A 24,480-nucleotide genomic window follows, 5' to 3' on the forward strand; every position below is an offset into this window, starting at 1 on the left:
GCCCCAACCCACAAAGAAACGAGAACTACAATTGTTTCTAGGGTTCACCAACTTTTACCAAAGGTTCATTCGGGATTACAGTAAACACGTACGACCCTTGACCCAACTCACCGGGAAAACGGAATGGACATGGGGAGCAGCGCAGGAAAACGCGTTCAGAGAAATCAAAAGAAAGCTGGCAGAAGAAGTGGTACTAGCAATACCTACCCGTAAGGGGAAGTACCGCATAGAGGCAGACGCAAGTGAGGGAGCCATAGGGGCGGTCTTGTCACAAGAACAAGAAGGAAAGTGGAGACCGGTGGCGTTCCTGTCCAAGGCGCTAACGACCACAGAGCGAAACTATGAAATATACGACAAAGAGCTCCTGGCTATTATGCTAGCCTTAGAAGATTGGAGGCACTACCTCATGGGGGCCTCCCAAGACTTCGAAATATGGACGGATCATCAAAACCTGCAGTATTTCCGCAAACCTCAAAAGCTCAATCGTAGACAAGCGCGATGGGTAACTGAGTTAGCCGAATATCACTTCACCCTCCATCACAAACTGGGCACGGCCAACAAGAAAGCGGATCTTCTATCCCGACGAGCGGACCATGACCAGGGGGGAGAAGATAACCAAGAAGTGGTAGTACTCAAACCAGAGCAGTTCCGGGCCCTAATAATGCCAGGAGAGGAAGAAGTACACAAGCGGATACGAACGGCGATAAGAGACGTAACCAGATGGGACAAGGGAATTGAAGCATCCCTCCATCATCCTCGAGGAATAACCCAAAAGGACGGGTTAATGTATTACGACGGATGGCTATACGTACCCCATGATTCAAACTTACGAGGGGAACTAATCGCCATACATCATGACCACATCACAGCTGGCCACCCGGGCATCGAAAAAACCAAGGAATTGGTACAACGAGAATATTGGTGGCCAAAACTTAAAAATGACGTAGAAAGATACGTCAAGGGTTGCGAAGCCTGTCAACGCACCAAGACAAGCACACAGCAGTGGAGAGCCACCTTACACCCTCATGCGGTGCCCTCAAGACCATGGGAACACATTACGGTGGACATGATAGGCGAACTACCTGATTCCAATGGGTACAACGCAATCCTCATGATCATAGACCGCTTTTCCAAAGAAGTCATACCCATACCCTGCTCCACAGAGTTAACATCAGCAGGGTGGGCCCGCTGTTGCGACTGCAGCCTATTTACACGTGTAATTTTGCAATCTAGAGTGTTTTACACGCATACTGAGAAATAGTGAGCGAGCAGACTAAAACTACGCGTCAACACTAATGCTACACGGTGCAATGATATGGAATATAACTTATGGCATAAGAAGCAACGGGATTCTAACCAGGACTTAGTCACAGCACTGTACCTGACGGGCATGCGTGATGAGAAGGCCAAACCCTATACCCAATGCCTTAGGCTCTAACTTACAAGCACACTCGCAGGAGCTAGATAAAACCTTGAAGATTGCACTGGCACCGAGAACACTTAGCACGCTCGCTAACTGTGACGCGCCGTACCTGAAAATCCAGGGAAATCCTTAAGCGAGCTGACAGATATCACCGGCACGAGCTTGGGCAATGGGCTTCGGCCGAAGTCCGTGAGCCCGTGTTCCATTGTTCTGAGTCCCATTGTTCGAAGACTCACTTGTTGCCGTGTCTACGAGAAGCCTCTGTGAATCCAAGAAAGAAGGCCTGAACGACATATGCCAGAACTGATAGTTCCATGCGCCTAGACCTGTCGGTCGCTAGAGAACGAGCCCACGGGTGTCGGGAGAGCACCTCTTGGCACACGTTTAGCGAGCTCACTATAGAAATGAGACTAAAACTGGGAAGTCCGACTTGGATGCTCAGTAAGGCGGCGGTGGCAACGTGCTACACATGTAGGAGTCTGGGTACTGCACGACGTTTGTAATTCTAATTCCCCTGTAGTATAAGTAGACTGGTTACAGTAGGTAGAGGCCAAGTTTCGAGCCCCCGAGTTCCCGTGCACGCATTGAAGGCGGTACTGTAACAAAGGATCAGTTTGTGACTTCGAGCTGTGCATAGAATTAGTGAGCTCACTCAGAGAAATACGAGATACCCTTTTGATAAGACTTTTGAGAACTTAGTCAGAGTGAATACGAATCAGTGATGCTGTTTCTGTTCTGTTAAGTGTGATAAGTCTGTTCGGAGAATGTGTTGAAGTGGAAATCTGAGACCTGTTCTGTTCTGTTCTGTTTCAGTCTGTTCCGTGTCAGTTCTGTTCGAAGTTCCATTTCTGAATCTGTTTTCCGAGCACTTCTGAAGTGTTCTTGAGTCGAGATAACCTGCGGGAGTTAGTTGGAGAACCCCTACATACAGTTGTGTAGCGAGCGGGCTAAGTCAGTGCTTGCCTGTGGTGTTCTTTTAGCGAGCTCACTAAAGTTTCGGCGTGTATTGCCTCTGTTTCTGTTGGGATCAGTGTCCCTTGTGTATTATAACTCAAATCTGCCTTGAAGGTTGCGTTGCGCCAGTGAATGACCTTCCTGTAAAAAGTTCCTAGACTTAGGAAGTCATTAGAGAAAGCTTAGCTTCGCTAAGAGTGCGAGGAATAGGAGAAACTCTTCGAGCTATTGAAGTATAGTTGGATCGCATTAGAAATAATCGCTCCCCCTAGAACTTACGAGGGTGATTGTAGTTTGTGTAGTTGTGTGAGTGTGTGTGTGGGTTTTTGAGGTTCGCCTTTTAGCCCGCTCACTATTCCACAGGTGCCCACAGCCAGCCTCTTCACTGCATACTTAGAGACCATGTATGGGCAAAACATGGAATGCCTCAAAAGGTGATCTCAGACCGAGGCCCACAATTCGTATCCAAGTTCATGAAGGAATTGTACGAAATGTTGCATATACAAGGAAATCCGTCAACCGCGTATCATCCTCAAATGGACGGACAAACAGAAAGGGCAAACCAAGAGATTGAAAAATACCTTCGCATCTTCATCAATCATCGACAAAATGACTGGAGTGATTGGTTACCCCTAGCGGCCTTCCAACACAACAACCGAAAACACTCGGCGACAGGATATTCCCCTTTCGAAATCAATCATGGTCAAAAGCCACACTTAGCGCCACTAACAATCAAAGAAGGGACAAATCTGGCTGCCAGGGAATTTGTAGCAGACATACAACGCGTACACGAGCAAACCGCGAAAGCATTAGAGAAGGCAGCCGAAACCATGAAACGGCAATATGACAAACACCAACAGGCAGCTATAGAGTACCAACCAGGAGATAAGGTTTGGTTGGACTCAACCAATTTACACCTTCCTCGACCAATGAAGAAGCTGGGAGACAAGCGAGTAGGACCCTTCGAGGTATTGTCCAAACACGGCGCATCTGCCTACAAGCTCAAACTCCCTGCATCCTGGAAAATCCATGATCGGTTCAATGAAGTATTACTCACCCCGTATCAACCGCCGGAGTTCCCAATCCAAATACAACCCACGGCACCACCTCCTGACCTCGTAGACGGACAAGAACAATATGAGGTGGAAGAAGTCGTGGACAGACGGGAACGCACAGTAGGACGGGGGCACAAACGTCACACCAAAACCGAATATCTCATAAAGTGGAAGGGTTATCCTCGAGAAGAAAACTCCTGGGTAGATGAACAAGAGCTAGATAACGCCAGGGAAGCCATTGAGGACTTTGAACAAGTCTCTTTCATTACTCGACCCCCTGCCGATTGGTGGGAAGACGAAGACGAAACTGACTCTTGGTCTGAAACTGAGTCAGTAACGGAATCAGAGGTCGACCATCCCCTAGTACAGGCGATATCAAAATACCTCATTAGGCCAAATCCAGACACCCTAAAAGGCACCTACCTACCAAGACAAAATCACATTGCAGTCGGGACGACTGCCTTAACAGGGGGGTAATATTACGATTTCGCTGCTTATCCTATCTTATCGACCTCATCGTAATCTCGTTATGCTAATCCTCCGACTCTGATCGCACCAAGCCATGCTCACACCGCGTGCTTAATGCACCGTTACAGACTGTAGTACTATATTTAGCATGACCCGAATTGTATTTAAGTAGCTCGACTGCAGGTCTTAAACCTCAGTCTCGAACTAAAGTTTATTCACCCGATAACTTAGTCTGAACTCAATCTCAAATCGCTAAGCGATAGCTCCCTGCACGCAAACCTGTGGACAACATAGAGTGCCTGACCGAAGTGCGAGTCACGCTCAGTTGTTTGATCTTGTTTGTGTAATCAGTCGCTAACAGGCGCACAGATACAACGCAAGAAATGGTGACTGTATTACCTCGTATGGCAACTGACTACATGTGCAACGATATATTGACTACAGATGGATCACATGCCTTGTTCAAGCAGTGTGATGAAGAAGTCACAACGTATGATAGAGTTTACAGTGGGGATAGAAGCATCAACCTCATCAGATGTCCTGACGATCTGTAATACCTTCTCAAAGGTGTGCTCGGAAACCGCATTGTGAATGCTCTGTCGAGGAAAGACCAAGGTGCATCTCAGTTCACCTTTGAGAGAACGGTAGGAGTTGGCATCCCTGGTGCACAACGGAGGAAACTATCGCATCAGAAATCTGAAGGGCATCCAGGTTCTTGAGACGATTGTGTCCCATGAGGACATACAGCTGAAACACGGACACAGTGTTGCTGCAGGTCAAGAGCAGACCACGTCATGCACATATGGAGAAGCGCCAACAAATCCTGGAGGGAAACGGATGCCTCCAGTTTACACAGACACAGGAACCCTTCTAAAGTGAAAGCATGAATTCGGCTAAACCTTGTACCGGGTGCTGCAATAACAGAGATACGGTCAGATCACATGAGATCAACGACGATCAATAACGACATACGAAAAAACAGATGAAGTCCGGTAAGACTAGCTCCTACACTTTCTGCAATCTGAGGGAGGACATAACTGACGCGTCGAGACATTCTGATATCCAGAGACTCCAGAGCACCGAAACGGAGTCTAACTGGATAGACCTCGACACCTTCAAGAAACGCTTCAATGCAGGATACCTTCCCCACTGGTGTGAACAGCTGATTCAGCAGGGGAGGCATACCGTATAGGTCAGTTGCAGTGGACAGTACACGGGGTAGATCATCCAGAAAATTGATACGTAAAGTTTTGATCATAGGAGGAGGTGGGTTATTGACCACATCGCATAGATAGGTAGTGATCCCACTCTCAACGCACCACCATGCCACATGAGGCAGTGTAGTAGCTCTCACAACCTTAGAGAGAAAGTCATGACTCCAAAAATAAGTGAGAGCACGATATGAGACATACCACATGTCCATAATGCACACCAATGACACCAAGGAAGGTGAGATCAGAGCAGAGAGAGATAAGGCTTTCCAGGCTGTGTCTATGCAGAGAACACTGGAACAAATGGAGAGACTGAACAGATTCAGGGAGAATATATGAAGAAGGAATCGAGGGGTAGTGTTTCACTGTGGTGGACAAACCACATATAGCGACCATGTGAACATTCTTCAGGGCCCGAAAAAAGAAGGGAACACGTATCTCAGCCCAATTCTCAGACACCAATGTATCGACCCATACAGAGAAATTCCAATGCATTGACACACAGATGAGAGCCAGCTGATACACGAGTGCATAAGCCTCGGCTTCATGCTTGTGCTCATCGTCAGGTGCAAGGAAATGCTGCCAATTAGGACGAAGATGAAAGACGATCTTGGAATGGGTATACTGGCTAGCTGCAAAGCACCAGGCCTGCGAAACAGCATGAGCGATGAACAGCTGCGCTTTTGGGACATAACAGAATATACGATCCAGAAGTTCAGGGGGGAAATGAGAAGGGATGAACTTGGATGTCGAAGTGACAAGTACGGAATTGCGTGCAGAGAGATTGGACTTGACAGCAGCCACTGCAGGGTGAGCGCTCTCAAAATCGAGTAGGTACTGGAGAAGAGAAGAGTAGAGAATGTTGCCGCCGTTAGAGACTAAATCAATCATAGATGCTTGGAATCGAAAATACGGATGAGAACCTAGAAATAACAGGAAAAAAAAAACGAAGGGTGAGGGCACATAAGTCGATGAATAGGACAGACAGTTTGCATAGCACCAACCATCCTTATAAGAATCGACGAGATCAGAAAGACTGTGATCCATCTCGACAGAGTCGATGAGATCGAGTAAGTCCCACACCTTGTCGACAGTAAACTTTGAGGTGAAAGTGAGAATTTTTTAAAGATAAGTGGATAGACAAATGATGATATATACTAACAGGTTCGTCGGATGCATAGATATACCTCTCAGGAGGGAGATACATGATAGGGTAAGAAAGGGGAGAGGATGAGACGTGCAAATGAATGGGACCAAGAATCGTCCTGACACTGAATATAAGACGGTGAGGAATAGTCAAGAAGGGTGGCGGCACAACAGGATATGGCTGAAGTATCCTATTAAAGACAATAAAGGGAAGGCTGAAGGGAAATGGGAAAACAAGTGACCCGATTCAAATACGAAAAGTAAAAGGAAGTTGTATTGGTATCTGATACCCATGCACCGGGTTGAAAGCACGTAGCATACCCAAAGGATAAATACAATTGAAGTGAAATGCAAGCGAATTATCCAGGATAAATCGAATTCAAAATGGGAAGCACATATGGACTCTGGGCGAAGATCACTTGAAAGGAGCAGATCACACAACAGGACGCGTAAGCTGAGAAAGGCTAGATCAAGGAACAACTATAGTGGTCGAATCGATATCATGTGGCCAACTGAAGAGAGAACGAGGAGCCCATATCAGACAACTCCACTGCGTGCCAGGATCATACGATGACGGTACACATGCAAGTTCATGGATCCTCAGGAATTACGCACCATACGATGATAACAGGCAGGAGACAATCATAATGAAAGATGACACGTCAGATTCACAGGACATAGAAAAGAAGCCATGGGCGATACACCTATATAGGATGTAGAGAGCTGAAGGTAACCACGTAAGAGGCCATTTTCATATGGCAATCACTGACATCAATGCGTGTCAACACGTGCACATGTCAGGATATGCTTAACCTTAACAGATATCAGTGTACGGAGAAGCACAGCAGGATATATTATATGAAGACTCTACAGGGAAATGTTCCTGGGGGATAACAGGACCACGTACTCTATGGCAGATACATAAAAAACACAAGGTAAAGATGAGATGGCAGTCAATAACATTCGAACTCCGCTCCCCCAGCCCCGTCGATACTGGATCAGGTCAGATATAATCAGGGGTGAAAGGATCACGTACACGTCCTTACTCGCTAGGATTGATCGAGTGGGTCGACAGGAGGATATAAACGGGATAAGAAACAGACACACATTGGAACAAATAACACTTAACATACAAATGGCGTATATGCCCAAACCACACGCAAAACATAGTATATAATTCAGACCAAGAATCAGCTAATATATGAGCCTCTACACTATGCATAACGGTGCAGTCGAGGAAGCAAGTAACGTACACTGGAGTTTAGCATGACCAATGTACCTCTCCGATCTCAGCGTAAATCTGACTGGACGTATTAAGATCTTCCAGGATCCCATCGACACTACGTTCCAGCGGTCCCATATCGGAATATGGAAACGGAGACCGGATCGACAGCTGAAAAAGACCTTTGAGGGGACGAAGCATATTCACATCCATTGCGCATAAAACAGACGGAAATGAACCCGATTGCCTCACCTGCTCTATCTGGACAGCTAATCCGGATGTATGAAGGAGCACAACGTGGAATGCAGACTCAGCAGAACCACGCGCCAAAGACGACCATGATGCGCAGCAGAGCAAAACATGACTAAGATCCTGGACATTGACTTCGACGTGCAGCTGAGTGAGCATGGTGAAGCCGGCGAGACAAAAGGAGTACGTATTGCGTGCACGCTTGACAGATGCTATACATCACGTGTGAGCAATTGGCACAACCGCATCTGACACAGCAAAGGAATAAACTCATGGAACGTCAATCTCAGCATGGACAAGGTGTCGCCGGTGTGGCGGATGATGCGAGGGAGCATGTAGACCAGGTTTGGCGTTAAGCATATTTCAAGGTCACCAACAGATGACATGCAGAGGCAAACCGGGAAGACCTTGTCGTCCCACAGGAAATATCGATTCGTAGCAGGAGGAGGATCAGGAAACAGCTGAAGCAAGAGGGGAGGAGTGCCACGAAAATCAGGTAGCTGTGGACTTGATTGGTATTGGATCTTCAGGAAAATGCAAGGTGAGCCGCCAGAGGGTGGGACAAGCGATCTCCAGCACACCGGTGGGGGAAGTCAGGACAATTCCATGTTAGTGACAACCAGTCACATGCATCCTCAAGATCAAATGAACGGGTGACCGGTGCAACCTGAACTGAAGACTGATCAACTGATGTGCACAAAATAATGCCTATAACCCTGTACCACATGTCCATAATATACAGAGTGCAAGGAGATGGATCAGGATGTTACGGCACATGGTCAGCATGTACTCCACGCTATGTCTCCGAAGGGAACATCGCACTATACGCAGCGATTCAATGGAAGGCAGTAGAACCTGAGGAAAATGTAAGACAGGATAGTTTCGAAGACGACACGATTTCCCGTGGAACACCACAGTTCGAACATTGGGGAAGGCACGGTAGAAGATGGGTCCAGGCATAGTGGGCCAGTCAAAGTAGGAGACACTGAGCACCCACAAAGGGAAACGCCACTTATACACGATGTGCAGAACCACAAACTCCACCGCAAATGCGTAAAGCTCGGCATCCTTCTTCCCCTGAGGGGTGTTAACCCAATACTGCCAATCTGTATTCATGCGGAACACGATTGCATGATGGGTATAGCAGCTTGCAGCGAAGCACCAGTCACGACAGATAGAACGAGCTGAGAAACGCTCCGCCTTGCCGCACAAAGCGAGGATACGCTCCAATATCTCTAGTGGCAGAACACCGGGTATGTGAGAGCGGGTACCAGGAACTGTCAGCGAGACGCTGCTGGGAAGAGAGATGGCTGAGGCAACTGCATGAGGATACATGCATTCGAAATGACGTATGATATCGAGCATGGCACCGTAGAACTGCTCTCCATCTTCATCACAGAGAGAGAGAACGGACTCTTGGTATTTCAAGTATGGATGTGTACCTTTGAGAAGATGCTCAGACAATGTAGGCGAGACAGCTGTTGGAACGTACCAGTCATTGTAAGATTCTATGATATCAGCAAATGGAAATGCTGCTTCTACACAATCAATGATGGCCATGAGGTCCAGTATACTGCGTGAGACCGAACTACAAGAAAATATCAGTGAAAGCTGCATGAAGACTGAACGTACACTAGGCCGTACTGAATCTGTGGTTCGCAAGCACATGACCGAAGCCAGATACCTGACATATCGAATACAATGGATGATATACGAGAAACAACTAATCGAGAGCAATGTAAGAAGCACCTCCAAAAAGAAAGGAAAAGAGAGAGAGCAAAGGGAGGAGTGGTGTTGATAAAAAGAAAAACCAGAGGCCAAAGGTAGCTCCCCAAGGATGACAGCTTACTCTCGGAGTCAATCTCCAAATATGAAGAACATCATCGTCACGGGTGCACTATAGATGAGCAGTTTGTGCTACAGTTATCTGAACAGGATGTCGATCGGTGATAAGAACAGCCTGTGCCACGAAGCATGAGTACAAGGTCACAGACAACCAGAGGATTCAATCTGTGCGAGTAGAAGTGCTAGGGAAAGACGATCATGAAGACGTGCAGATGGTCACACCACATGATACGATCGTTGTTCCACTGAAGCATCAGATATGTAATGAGTACAGTAGGGAGGAGCAGCGACAAGAAGTCAATACGGAACAGGCTCGTGAGCATGAATGACCACTGCAAACACCCCAAAGGACAGGACAGACACGAAGAGCAACACAAATGACAACAGATGGAGGTACATCAAAACAGGTATATTCATAGTTCAAGAAGTACACGATACGACAGGGGAGGTAAATGGGCATGAACGCGGACTCAAGATATCAACACATCGCCATGGAACCTAAGGCACTCCGCATGTCGCAATCCAAGGCCTGTGTCAGACGATATACCTCTGACCAACAGCAAACCTGTCGTCATAGTCGGTTTCATGCACAATCCAGTCAGGATTGCGAAGGCTTAAAACGAAGGTGCCCTTGAAAGAGAAACCACTGTTCTTGTCGCTCCCTTCCAGATGACTTATCATGTACGGAGTGTCAACGATCTTACCCAGCTGTACACGTGTCCATCCTTGAATCTCCAGCTCGAGCTTCAGTGATGAAGTAGGCATCTCCTTGCAGGCCGATGCCCAAGTTGAGATCGTTCGCATACTGGTATAAATGCCATAGTAGGGAGAGTGCACGCTTAACGATGATAGGACGTCAAGGCCATTAAGGTCAATTTGCGACATGTGCCCTCCACTATGATGCTCAGCTATAATTCATACATTGAATGAGTATCAGGATGTGAAACAAGTAAGACAAACGCACAGAGCCGTAGTGTTAAATTCGTCAGCATTCGCAATATCTCTCACCAGAGATAAGGAACATCGCCATAGTACTGGGTACCTAGGTGCAAATCAAGCTCTTCAAGATGGCATACACGTGTCTGCAGAGGAAAAGTCTCGTTGTCCTCAACAAACAGATCAAACTCGCCGCACCCCAGTTCTGACTGGAATAGCTGGTGGACTAGAGCAAACCCACCCTCCAGATGTGGGTTCAGGAAAGGATTCTGTATCTGTAAGCCATACGGATCAGTTAGGATATCGAGTTTGATGTAGCGAAGGGTTGCAGGTGGTGGTGAAAGGAGAAAAGGAGCCCTGAAACTGTTAAACGCAAGGGAGTCTCGCACGCGTATCCGTTGGGAAGGAAGCAAAGTATCCTGGAAGGTACTAGTGGAACGTCAATGAAACGCCATTCTCTACACATACTGAACAACTCACCAGGGCGCCTTCATTTATGGAGTCGATGTAGAGACGCTGTAGATGACCTCGAGGGGACAGCATGCCCTCAATGCTGTAACCATCGAGAGACACATGGATGAGATGTAGTTCCTTGACACTAGCAGGTAGTAGGAACGGACATGGCACATTTGGGGGGCATGCTAAATCCCGTCGCATACCGCGACCCTCGAAAATTACAGACTCTACCTTGGGACACAGATGGAGGAAGAAGTTGTATGGGAAAATCGGCCAATTTCGGAGTTGGAATCCACGAACAACACATGGTAAGGTTGCATGACCGAATAGTTGCAGACACATCAACCTCCAGCTCCATCGCAAACTTCCTCAAGAAAGAGACTGAGATCATAGCCCTCTTAGGGCGAGACAATGTCCGTCCAATGATCCGGAAGGGACAGCACCAAGTAAACGTGCGTGCGAGACGTTAACATATCACACCACAAGGAACAGACCGTCCATGAGGACTTTTGGACATCGTGAGGAAGAAGGGAGAGCACAAAGTCCCATATCTCATGAGGCAGGTCGTGAGCACATAGGGACAACACAGGAGGTACCGACATGTTCAGCAAAGATAAGGCAGGTGGTACATGTTCCGGGCAGTCTGTATATGAGTCGACGATTCCTCTGCGATACCCAAAAGAGGCACGAAGGAGACTATTCGGACTGTTGGCAAGCTCGACCAATCGTGCCATATAACAATAGTATAAATGGGTACCTGAAAGGGGTACAATAAGATACGGACCAGACAGAGACCAGACAGTGAAAGTGAAGGCGGCGAAAGAACATACCAGTCTCGATACGTGTCCACCGCTTGGAATCCGCAAGGGAGTCATCGTAGTTATCGATAGCATGGCCCATCGTGTTATAATCAAGCTAGGGGAACAAGAAGTGAGCAAACAACGCAATGAAAATGATACTAACAGAATGTAAAAAGAACAAGAAAAAATCACTACACCAAAAGAAAGAAGAAAAAAGAAAAGGGGGGACCTGTAGGGAAGGGAAGGAATGAAAGCGCACGTACAGGTCCATTGACAACAGTATCTGGATCGAAATCCATTGAGCACAAATGAGAGGAAAGGGGGTGGGGAGGAGGGAGAGACTGAGGCTGAGAGACAGAGAGAAGCCTGATGTATATGACCAAGGGTGAATGACACCATCGAGACAAGCAAGTTACAGACCCAGGCGAAAGGACACAAACTATGATGACCACGAGAATTCAGAAGTGAACCATCTAGAGAAGCACATGACCCACAACAGATAATTCTGTAATGGATCCGTGAGGAGATCCAAACAACATAGGGACGAGATCGAGCACGACAGCTACTGCATCACAGTTACGAACAGAGGTGGAGGCATAAGAATGAAATCGATACTGAGGGTGTTGGCACTCGTTAACTGCACACGACTGCTCGATGCAAGGGAGCCTGAAAGTGTGGAGCATCACGGGCACACGGATCCATCCATACAGCCAAGAAGAGATCTGCAACGTGAATGCATCAAAGCAGCAGCAGTGAATAGTGCAAGATCAGTAGCAATCAGGAAGCTGGATGCAGGACAAGAGTCGCAGAAGCGACAGTGACTCCACAGGGACTGAAGGCAAGAAAATTAAAATAAAAGAGCCCCCTAAAAGGGACACTGGAAAAAATAAATAAACATAAATAAATAATTAAGAGTAAAACAAGTCAGATGTGATAATTGTAGAACACGAACAAGATAAGCATAGGATAGGCATGGCATCATAGGTTGCATAAACTGGTCAGTCACAATCAATCCAAACGAGACGATCACAGTCAGGATAAACATGATGTACAGTGACAGCAACGGACAGATCACATAGTAGGACGAAAAAGACAACCTAAAAGTATAACGAAAAATGGTAACGACGGATGATATGAACATGTATGCGACATACCCAACTCAAAAGCCTAAACAGTGGTTTACAAGCCACACACATGCACAATCTGCAAGACACTGAAAATGAATAATCATTCGCACAGCCTCAAAATACAGACACAACAATACACTACACACAAAGCACTACACGATATACCCAGCTGCAGTAAGGGCATCTGCGTTAGGAGCCCAACCCAAAACAACAACGAACTGAACATTAGTGGACAGACGAGCCTCCCGTCCGACAGTCCAAACAGTCGGGGTATACCCAACGGCGACAAGACTAAAATAGCCTAGATCATGGCCCGGCTTGTACCTAGGCATAGATGCAAGGTTGTCGAAGTCCATAGGTCTGAACAAGAAGTGGCGACCTTGGCTAGCCCGACCGTCGAAAATGGGTACTACAATCAACAAATAAGCAAAGCGACCAAAAGATACAGTAGAAATGAACCATCGTCCTCGAAACCTAGACAGTGGTAATATTCCTTAGGCATTGACGACAATGTGGGGGTTTTGGAGGGTGAACTAGGCCAGGCGGATCTGGATTTACCAGGAGTAGAGCCACTGGAGGTGGACGACACTTTCTGCTGCACAGGAGAAGGATCTAGATGGCGACCTCAATACAGTCACCAATAAGAAAGAGAGTGACGCAACATACAAGCATTCTGATTGGAGCCAGTGCCGGACAAATTACCACGTGTCGTAAACTCGGGCCCCTTGGAAGAAATAGACAAGGATTTCATAAAAGGGAGTCGGAATATAAGACATAGCATGGTCGACTCCTGACGCCACAGCTGGCAGAAGGGCATTATCCTGACCGAATGATAAACCTGACCACCTTCGATTGGGATGGGCCTGGGTTCAACTGACTCGGCGTCATACCCTCCCTGTCGAGCAACATTGCGAAGGAAACTCTCCGTCACAACGCCGGCTATCAGCACGACAGCTGTATGCCCACAATACATAGCCTTCTTCCCGTCACTAGTGAAAGCGGACCTGGGCATGGTAGACAAGTTGCAGTATGGGGCGTAGCCAAGAAACTTCAAATACGCAATGAAAGACCTATGATACCAAATGACATGGTGGGTAGCAATCAGAAGACAGTAAAGCAGATGAGAATAAAGCCTCACTGGATTGAATCTTGAGGAAAGAATCGGATGATTTCGTCGAGAGTAATGCAGGGAGGATGCTCGAAGGAATCGGGACTGACGCCAGGCTCGATGATGGCACGATACCCACTACCAATAATAAGAGATGAGAGATGAGATGATCAAAAGCAAGAAGACAGCACGCCACACACCCAATGGAAGGCATCAGCACGTAAATAGCTCTCAGCTGGTCCTCCTGGAGTTCGAGGTGCATTACATGCAGATGCTCCTCAGCTGGCTCTTCCATATCTTGAGCAGGAGGCTTTCTGCTAAGCCCGCAACATGTGAGGATAAGCTCGACAATGCAAAAGGACAGAAATACTAATGCAGTGAGAGCAGCAGCTGGAGCAGGTTCAGGTTCATCGGGTTCTTCCTCTTCAGATTCTGCATCCATGCAGTCGGATCTATACAATGAAAAGCAGAAGCATTAATGATGCAAAGGGCAGACAAACAAACAAACAGGAATGCCTACCCTATGAGCGCATTGAGGGAGGCTAAAAAATCATCTTTGACTGGGGCCTTCGACGATGGTTCTAGAAGAACCAAAGCAAACTCAGTTACGAAAGCGGGCAAAACGGAAGAGATGGAGTCACTGTAGTCGCTCGGGGGTGGAACAGCAGGAGCATTCCGAGGCACAAGAGCAGAATTGGTGCCAGGAACAACAATAGATGGCATAGTACCGGCCTTGCTCTTAGAAACAGCAGAAGCAGCATGAGACACTGCAAAGAGGACAACGCACAATAAGAAGTCAGCAACAAGCACTATAGTTGGCACAAAGATAGGCTTCACCTTCACAACCAGAAACCAGAGTCTTCTCAAGCGTATAAGGGGTTGCGTCAGCATGTAGAGAAGCTGCCACATTAGCAACCACGTGCAGGGTAGCTTGGTCAGGTGGAACAGACGTCTTTTTGACCTTACTGACACGGTGATGAGCCTCCAGGCTCTGTACGCTCAGAATTCGCGGATTTTACCAGATAGCTAATTCCCCAGCCACCACACCAACATACCATTTCAATCCTGGCAATATTGCTTAATGCCGCCAATTATCCTTCCCCACTTGTACCCCACATCAATTATGTGCCCCTTCCATTAATTCTGCCAGTCTTCTTTCATTAATTCTGCCAGGCACCTGATTGTCGATCTCACGGATTTAGAATCCCATCTGATTGCCTAGCACAGCCACAATTCCGTAGCACAGCCACAATTCCGCAGCTCAAATAGCAATTCCGTGGCATTAGCTCTAATGCCATGACCTTTCCTCAGTCTTTACTAAGGCTGTTATACCACCAAGAGATTGCCACAAGCATCTACTTCAGTACACTTGCTTCAATGTACTTTGCCGCAGCAACACAGCAGCTCAAAATTCCGGAGATCGGTGGCATTCTTGCTAATCACTTCATCTATATGCGGTAAAGCCATATGGGTGCTGTTACTTTAGAACCTTGGGAACATGTGTTTGGTATCATTTCTTACTAATCTATATACTACGGACTTACTAAGGACTCGCGTCAAGTATTCTAAATTTATTCCGGACTTGTAGTATAAAAGCTAGTATACATCACGGAAAATGAGAGTTGCTAGACACAAGTTACTGGACACTAGCCATCATCCATGTTATCGACCGCCATTATCGCTTGTACTTGCTAGGAGATAGACAATAACAACATAGTCACTCCAAGTTATACTCTCTGTCACGGCTTTTCTTCTAACGGTATTGGTGTATGCTCATATTGCGCCAATACACGGAATTTGGTGTCCACAACTCGCTTTTATCTTTTAATCCGCCAGCATCATTTCACTTTCACCAGCCAGGATCGTTTTCATCAGTTTTCACCTTCTACGTCACCATCGTTTCACCCAGTTCAGTTCAGGATCGTTACGTCCCCGTGTGGACTCAGATTAGGATCATTATTGCCACCAGCAGCATCTGTCACAGAATTTCGGTCAACAGTTTCAGTATAGGATCATCAGTCACGGTATTTGGTATCTTGCCATCAGTTTCAGTATAGGATAGTCTCCGTGTAGACTCAGGATTAGTATCAGTTTTGTTTTGCCGTCGTTAACCTCAGTATAGTTTCAGTTTCAGTCCAGCCCAGTCCCAGCCATTGTTTTGCCATCACTAGTTCCCCCCTCATATCATTGCCAGTCCGTCTTATCTTCGTTTTACCGCCAGTTTCTCGTTTCTCGACTACAGTCTTCGTCTCTTGCCATCATGGTATTTGTTATCTTGCCAACGGTATTTCTCTTTGACGGCATTTTCTCTAAATCCGTCAACATCGCCCATGGCTTTTACTAGTTAATTGCCGTCACTTCATTCATGGTTTGCCGGTATTCCCAGTTATACCGGATTCCGTTCCTTCTCGTCTATCGAGACCCTTCCCGGCTTACAGCCAACGTTTTCTAGTACTTGATCGTTAAGGGTACTACTTTGCTGACTGAAAAGTCGCAGTGTATACTTGCGTTCTTGAGGAATTCATCACACGGAGGTGCACTGAAACACTTGCACAACAACAAAGCCTTTATTGCCGCTACGCGCCATTTGCCGTGAACTCCTCTAGAGTTTTGGTTTTTGCCATTGCCACGGAAGTTTAGGCTCATCAACGGGTACATCCTTTTTTTGAAGGTCGAGATACAGGAACAGGCGGGTACCCGAGGTCCTCAAGATACACTTCAGCAGACGGCGCAGATGACCTGGGCGAACTAGATAGGCATGAAGCAGATGCAGGGGCACAACTGAATGGAGCACAACAGATCGAAATCGTTAGAACATATACAGAACTCAACGAAATGCGTCAGACATACATATCAGGTACATCAATGGATGCAGATGGAATGACAGCATGGGGATGCTTCAACTTCTTTGATGTACTGGAAACGGTTGTCAGCTCAGGTTCACTACAAGAGGATACCGGAGATAATATTACATGGCAACGGAAGGATCATTGTGGATGTCATCATCGAAAGTGAGTTTTTCGGTTAAACCAGAAGCCAGCCTTTGATATAAACAACACATTAGAAAGGGAACAGCGTACAGGAATTATCAGAAGAAACAGACAATGTTTTAACATACTCGCCCTTCGTAGTCTTGGTCCTGACATGCCTATGCAGGAACACATGAACAAAATGCAGGAGCTATCGAGATCAAGAAGAAACGTATGCAGACATACGAACACCGTCAGCATGACAGTCAGACTCCCAGGTCCCAGGGATGGGAAGACGAGACTCAATATCAACAGGACCAGACTAAGAAGGGTCAGTGACATCGTCACCAGCCTCATCCTCAGATTCCGAGCTGAGAAATAACCAACATGTTGAGTAGGGACGGAGGGATGAGATGTTTATAACAAGGCTCATGAAGGGGACCCACTACTTTTTTCTTCAGCGATATCGTCCATGAATGGATTGCCACATTCCGAACTGTCGGAATATAAGCCATAGGGCAGAAGAAGAAGCAAGATAGGACAGTACCCTTCATCGTTGTCCACATTGGCACTCTCAGCCTGTGTAAAAGGAGCAATCCCGAAGGAAGGATCTGTGGCCACCGGCGAGGGAGCGAGACCACGGGGATCTGCAGCAGCACTAAAGCAACGAGGAGCAGTGAGAGGAGACGGAAATCATAAGAGCAGATACACAAGGTAAACAAGACTAAATGCACATGTGCCTCTGATGTAGGATGGCCACGATCTCCTCAGGAGTGAGATCACCATAGGACACACGGCGACACAGCTGTTGATACGCGACACCAGATGGATGACTGTAAACATCAATAACAACAATGAGCAGATATTGAATCAAAAGAGAGCAATGCCATACGACACGGTGACGGGCGGAAGCAAGGAGTAAGCAGACTCTCTGGGAGCAGGGACAGATGGAGAACGAGGATCGAGCGAGTCAAGGGGATCACCTCGTCGGACCCTTTTTTTGGGGGGAGCACTGAGTGAATGATGAGACAGGTAACTTCGCAACATCAGAGAAGTACCTAGTGGCAGAACGAGCAGAAGAAACAGGTGCAGGAATGCCAACGTCTACAGTTGACAAAGTATTGTCGACGGTAGGTGAAACCTGAACCCGACCCCATTTAGACCGACTAAAAGCATGCCAGGTTAATAATGCAACAAAACACATGCAGTAACGTATAGAACACACCGGTTAGAAGAAATGACAGAGTCGTGGGAAGACATAGTTGTATACTAGACAAAAGCAGATAGCAGAAAGTGACGAAGGGACGAGAGAAGGGACGGAGAAAGGGAGAGCAAAATAGCAGGCATAAATAAGAATCAACGAAACACGAAAGAGGATAAAAGAATTTTTTAAAAAAGATGAAGGGCAAAGAATAAAGTTAATATCCTCATGGAGATAAGAAGCAGTCCGAGATAATATAGATGCACGATGAAGAGAGAAACCATTCAATAGAGAAGATGAACAGATATAAACACAATAAATTAAAATTAAGAATGAAACAGAGGATGCAAGCATGCAAGACATGTGGGACTGAGAAAGCAACGGGAAGACTGATAAGAACCTAGAAGAAGCCCGTAATGGAAAGGGAGACAGTGCACAAGGCGGAAGAGTAAATTCGACACAATGCACATCAACTAGACCTGCCCAACATCCGCACGATACAGAGGCATGGAAGGAACTTGCACATGGTCAGATAAGCGACGATCGACGCCCAAAAGGTCGAGCGATGCAAAAAAGAGGAAGAGGATAACTAGCAACAGGAAAAAAGAAGCAAAAAGAGTATTTTTTTTTTAAAAAAAAAAGGACGCATCGGGTCCGGACCTGGAGAAGAGGAAGAAGCATCACAAATATCATGTACCTGAAGGGAAAATGATCAACGCATACAGACACGGGACGTTTTTTTTTGTAAAAAAAAAAACCAGCATACAGGGCAAATACAGTGACATTCACGAAGGGGATCGTTCACGAGGTACGGCACGCATGTCATACGGTTGCGAACGAAGCAGTCAGACAGTGACAGGGTGTTTCATTTTCAGCAAGTTGCAAGGGATGGGGCGAGAGGGAGACAATCACGTCTGAAGATCGAACTAAGCATGAGAGGCGATATCATAACCACAAAGGAAACATCCGGCAGGACCGCAATGGAATGCACCAACGATAGGGAGGGTAGGGGCCAGAGGGGAGAGAAAGGGGATAGAAACCCAACGCTTACGGGTCAATGATATCAGTCATACAGAGACAAAACGAGAACGGGAACGCTACATACCCCACCATCATCCCTCACCTCCCCCATATGCCAAACCACACTGAATCCGGAAACAATCAGAGTAACTCTCGATTCCTCCCCAGCATATAGTACAGAATGGACAGATTCTACGACAAAGACGATGCGAGTGAGCGACTATTAGTCAACAAATCGATGTCACTAACCGTATATCACGCCAGAAAACATAATAGAATCACTGACACAAGAGAGAATCGAAAAAGACAGGATGCACCTATCGAGAGTATTGAAGGTAAGCGTCATCAACCGATATGGAAGCTGCACTAACCAGGTACGATAGGACAACGACTTCATCAAGTCGGCATCCATCAAGAGAGATGATGAGGTGGGGGTATGGAGGATCATCAAACAGTCCGAGGACGATGGAACTATGGAAGAAATGGTATTCACCATCATGGGGGCCATATACGCGATGGACCTACCGCCGGTGGCAAAGGAGACAAGGTGAGATTGCGCCACGACACGTAATGCCAAATAACACTGACGGCACGCTGGAATAGGGCACAGAAGGAGAAGGTCAGGTTCTTGAGTCAGTCAGTATGGTTGGTAGGACTGGGCAGCGAAAGCTTCGACAATGCAATGGACGCAATCAGAAGTATGCAAGTCATGGGCGAACGAGAGTTCAGAGATGGAGAGCTCGAACACTGGAAGCCAATGTCGATGAAAGGATTGGATGCTATAGAGTTGTCTAACTGATACTTCAGACCGCGCAATACCACGAACGACGAGGAAGGCATACCTTTTCCAAATGACGTCGATCCTGTGGGAATACTGGCCAAGATGGCGCAGCGAAAATGGATTCACACTGAAGACAACGAGGTACAATACTACAGAGGTGTGATGGATGAAAGAGGGAAAAAAAGGCAAGCGTTCTTTCAATTCATGTTGTTTTTGTCTTTTTCTCTTGTCATGTGCGGACTGAATATGTGACTGATGACGGTTCGTGAAGCAGATACGTGTCAGCCAAGCCGCAGATATTCCGAGTAGGAGACATAGTGGAAGCGCAATGCTCGGTCGTGTTCTTGAGGACAAACGAGGGTACGGCGAGGATGAAGATGATACTGAGGGCATTGGCCCTCATCAACAGCGACAACTCGACAGTGAGTAACAGAATACATAATGATGACACGTATAATGATAACAAAGGTACAGAAGGCAACGGCAGAACGCAGAAACACGACGAGTACGCAATCAGAGACCATCGTAAGGATGAAGCGGAAGATTGGATTCGAAGAGGAGGAGGAAGACGTTGACGTGAGGGCCAAAAAGACAAACAGGATGGACGATCATGAGAGAGAGGAAAGGATGACGATGGAACTGTAAAGTAGAGCGGAGAGAACTGTTTGATAGATCAACGAAAGACAAGAGAAAGCAATACTAGATACTTACGCTGAATACAACGACAAACCCGAAAATTTCTGTTACTTATTTCTCAGACGCCATGTCCCTAGTAATGTGCGAGGTAATTTCTGATAAGATCAAAGAAAATAACACAATGAACACGACGAAAGGAGGAGAGGAGAAAAAGGAGAAGTAGAGGTCGCCTTGTCGTCCGTCTTGTGTTCCTCGTGGCGAGAGGGAAGATACCGGGACGGAGGAAGCCGACCATGGCAAATCGGCAAAGGCCGTGATGGATTGATTCCACAAATAGGATTTTCCCATGGGGATTAGCACCTGGATAATAACCGAGTATCCTATATTCATAGGACTCAGAACCAAGTATCGGAATGGAAACAGCCTCTGGAAGAGATCAAGGTTCTTCAAGCTCATTATGAGGTTTGTGTTGTATTCTCTTTCCCTGCTTCTCTGATAGATGAATCATTTCCAGGATAAATTTTCGCCCATCGCGTATGGCCTTGTTGGAGTATAGCTTGCAGACATCGATACCCTTGCCAATCCCTTTCCCAGGATTCAGGAGCCGTCAGCATATCATACAGGTCATCGAAACTTACCCACCTTGCTTCTGGTCAATCTTGGAGTCAAATTTCACGTAGGGATGCCCACTATCCCCCATACATACGGCAGATACGGGTGCCATACCCATACCGTCAGGCCTTTGAGGAACTATTTTACGGTACGGCATCAGCCTGTACAACCCGCAGCGTAATACGGTTTTATGGCCGTAAATACAGGTATTTGCACAAAAGCCCAGGAATCCACAATGCGGCTCAATATTTGACTAAGTATTTGTCTAAGCAGACCAGACATCAGTTTTCTCTTGATGCATGCTCTTGAAGACTTTTTGGCTTCAGCGAAAGAAGACAGCCTGGTTCTGTTTCAAGCAGGATGGCATTCATTCTCTTTGAAAAAAACTTCGGCACCGCTAATTAGGCTGTATCATTTACCGGAAGAGTCATGAAGGTATGTTCTTATTCTTGATAGAAGTCAAAAAGCTTATATATAAAAGATCTAGCAGCCATTCTTTGCTGCAACACCCGTAATAACCGTATGACCATAATACGACCGTACTGTAAACCGTACCGTCGAGCATCCCAGGAAAGACCATTACGATACGGTTACGGGTCATGCGTACCCGTTATATGGGTACGGTGGACATCCCTAAAAATTTCACGCTATGATGGAACAAACTCCGAAATTTGACAGCTGTGCTGAAATCTCACTGGTATGTAAGGCTCCGCTCGGACTTGGCACTGATGATTATTTTTGCAGCAACCATTGAACGTGTCCAGTGACTGCACTGTTATAATGACAGGGCGGTATGTGATATCCTCAAAACCCACTGCCCCGTTTCTCTTGCTTTCCATCATGATGACTCAGGCAGATATTCTACCAGATCTGACTAACGAACACAAAGCTTATGTGTTTCAAGAACTCGACGCTGAGCTGAACACCGAAATTCTCTACACACTATTGCATGGTGGGTAACAATGTTTAGCGTCTTTCCGAGTCCTATGTATATAGGATACTCAGTTATTATGCTGTCCTGAACTAACCATGGGAAAGAATCTATTTGGGGTATCAATCCATCATGGCATTTGCTGACTTTGCTACCTGAGCAAACCATGGGAATATTTCTATTCGTTCACAGCAATTGCCATCCCGGCTGCCTGAGCTCATCGTGGGAACCTTTTCTATTTGTTCGCTTCCTCTTTTTCAACTTCTTCGCTAACTCTATTTCTGATTTAAACAGTCACCGCGATGATGGCGCCAAAGCTCGCTGTTGGCTACAGTGAGCTCTTTGCTGTTTCTTTTGTTTTTAATCTTACTCAGGATTGGTTCAAGGTCCTCTCGTGTACCCCGGCGTTGAGCAATGAGCTCGACATTCAAATGGTAAGTGAATAGTTAGGTTTAGTTAGCAAGCATTTAACGAGTAAATTTCCAGAGTCTTAGCTTGCTCTTCAATCCCTCTTTTGACTTGTACAGGCTCGTTTCACCAAGGTAAGCCATACTTTACAATCCTTCAATTTGAGCTAACACTTTGCTTGTCATTCTCAGGGGATGATATGCAATAGAATGGGGCAAGCATCTTTGTTCGCTACGACACAATAGGATGACAGCTGTAGGGTAATGGTAGGGAGTTCGGATACCGGTGCGTGGCTTATTTCTTGCCTCTTTCCCTGCTAATGTGCCATCGGATATGCTAGGATTTGGCTCGTTGCGCATAAACGAGGCTGATGGATGGGATGGACAAGACCTTGCTGGGATTTCAAGGATATTTGAAGATAGCGGCAATACGGTCATCAGTAAGTCTTCGTTTCTTCTATTTCCCATTCTTTAGACTCATTTGCCTCGTCGTGTAGTTCATTTACTCACTTTGCTCTATCAACTATAGTAGCTATGGGTGCAAGCTATGCCTCTCGATAGTCCCATCACAACAAGAACACCTTACACAGTGAGGTTGCAGGTACCAGGTGCGTAGTACCATGTTTCTCAGCTCAGCTCGTTGTTCGCTAACAAGCCCTTTGTTGATGTAGCCCTTTTCCATGCACGAGTGTGCTCCTCGACTGTCACACAAATGTGTATCACGAAGTCTGATGGGATGCTGAAGGATGGGGTACATATACATGGTGAGTTCATATTCTTCCTCACTCCTTGCGTATCATGTTCCTGATGTTCTGCCAGTGTGAAATTTATGTTGGGTCCTCGCTCGTACACAATGGCGGGCTCAACAACTAGTTCTTGAGTAGATCATAGGTAAGGTGAGCTTTTGCTTCGTTAGCGACTCGGTAACTGATCCTTAATCTAGTTTCAATTTTGCGCTTGGAATCCTTTCTCAGTGCCTAACTCGCCCTCCAGTCGCTCAAATGAACTGGAACCACAAGTTAACGAAACGGGTACAGGCCTTTACGTGGGCTGAGTGAACGAAGAAGCAGGGATCGCCTTTGCTAGGTCCCTTTCTGCTTCTTTTTCCTTTCTGTGCACTAACACGGTATCTACTACTGCTAGGTTGGGCTGTTACATCATCTAACATGATGGCTACTTTTCATTAAAGAATCCTACGGGTTGGGGCGGATGTACCAGTGCCTCGTTGGCATGCCATTCATGGACAATGAAAGGTAGTATATTCATAGTAAGGATTCCCTGTCTTGTTTCGCCTTTGTTTGACTAACTTGTTTGTGCTCAGAATATAGGCTGCATATTATTTATGTACTAGGGTATGCGCCATTATCTTTCAACTCGACTGGAATACTAACCCCTTGTTCTAGCATAAATGATATATATTCTTGCTTGTTAATTCAGAGTAAGCGACCGTATTTGCGGGCCTTAATAGGAAGCTAATACTCTGATTAGATGTCTGACCTGCCAAGTCAAGGAGGCAAAGTGGTATAGATGAGTCTGACACATTGTATTTTCGTACACATTCGTCACAGTTATTAGTCCATGATTTCAATTATTATTGTTGCTTTTCTTTTACTTTCTATGTAAAACAAAACAAAACATAGGACTCGGACTTGCCACGCAGATGCGTTGGCCCTCACCAACTAGTGACGTGTAAGTGTTGACTGACGATAGGAATATATACGGGCATTGTTGCTGTTACATTGTGGAATATATGTGAGCCAGGAGCATCTCCGAGTCTGCTGCAGCATCCAAGCTGATGTGCGGTAGTCATCAACAAATGCTGGATGATCCGACGAGCCTTGGTCATCATTATTGTTCTCCTTTATGGCCTGAACACTATCAATGTTGTTGCCTGTTGGTCATATACATACTCCGCATTTATCG

At 46.4% G+C, this 24,480-nt stretch overlaps 4 protein-coding genes across 4 annotated transcripts; 1 reads left to right on the forward strand and 3 right to left on the reverse strand.

The window, feature by feature from the left end:
* Positions 1-4,588: 4,588 nt before the first annotated feature.
* Positions 4,589-9,419, reverse strand: EV420DRAFT_1646814 (uncharacterized protein; the record flags this gene model as incomplete). The annotated part of the gene is made up of 9 exons (XM_060477959.1): positions 4,589-4,812; positions 4,873-5,257; positions 5,313-6,034; positions 6,116-6,209; positions 7,537-7,940; positions 7,982-8,235; positions 8,310-8,415; positions 8,469-9,316; positions 9,361-9,419. The coding sequence occupies 9 exons, from the start codon at positions 9,417-9,419 to the stop codon at positions 4,589-4,591; spliced, it is 3,096 nt and encodes a 1,031-aa protein (XP_060327106.1).
* Positions 9,420-10,107: 688 nt separating this feature from the next.
* On the reverse strand, positions 10,108-14,909 carry EV420DRAFT_1483038 (uncharacterized protein; the record flags this gene model as incomplete). Its single annotated transcript, XM_060469937.1, has 20 exons — positions 10,108-10,481; positions 10,582-10,615; positions 10,650-10,784; positions 10,990-11,100; positions 11,460-11,722; positions 11,796-11,880; positions 12,029-12,048; positions 12,186-12,204; positions 12,260-12,487; positions 12,818-12,862; positions 12,960-12,978; positions 13,058-13,301; positions 13,352-13,504; positions 13,559-13,616; positions 13,731-13,962; positions 14,031-14,138; positions 14,201-14,452; positions 14,521-14,767; positions 14,788-14,809; positions 14,838-14,909. The coding sequence occupies 20 exons, from the start codon at positions 14,907-14,909 to the stop codon at positions 10,108-10,110; spliced, it is 2,721 nt and encodes a 906-aa protein (XP_060327107.1).
* A 1,736-nt stretch (positions 14,910-16,645) lies between these two features.
* EV420DRAFT_1483039 (uncharacterized protein) lies at positions 16,646-18,229 on the reverse strand (the record flags this gene model as incomplete). The annotated part of the gene is made up of 10 exons (XM_060469938.1): positions 16,646-16,739; positions 16,851-16,916; positions 16,973-17,041; positions 17,119-17,180; positions 17,216-17,340; positions 17,416-17,627; positions 17,704-17,802; positions 17,862-17,981; positions 18,028-18,135; positions 18,195-18,229. 10 exons carry the CDS (start codon positions 18,227-18,229, stop codon positions 16,646-16,648), a joined length of 990 nt encoding a protein of 329 aa, XP_060327108.1.
* Positions 18,230-19,371: 1,142 nt separating this feature from the next.
* On the forward strand, positions 19,372-20,616 carry EV420DRAFT_1646817 (uncharacterized protein; the record flags this gene model as incomplete). The annotated part of the gene is made up of 7 exons (XM_060477960.1): positions 19,372-19,402; positions 19,455-19,525; positions 19,574-19,737; positions 19,794-19,949; positions 19,998-20,204; positions 20,246-20,393; positions 20,446-20,616. The coding sequence occupies 7 exons, from the start codon at positions 19,372-19,374 to the stop codon at positions 20,614-20,616; spliced, it is 948 nt and encodes a 315-aa protein (XP_060327109.1).
* Between the last annotated feature and the right edge of the window lie 3,864 nt (positions 20,617-24,480).

Source organism: Desarmillaria tabescens, assembly GCF_030435595.1.
Source record: "Desarmillaria tabescens strain CCBAS 213 chromosome Unknown EV420scaffold_37, whole genome shotgun sequence".
NCBI classification, from domain to species: Eukaryota; Fungi; Basidiomycota; class Agaricomycetes; order Agaricales; family Physalacriaceae; genus Desarmillaria; species Desarmillaria tabescens.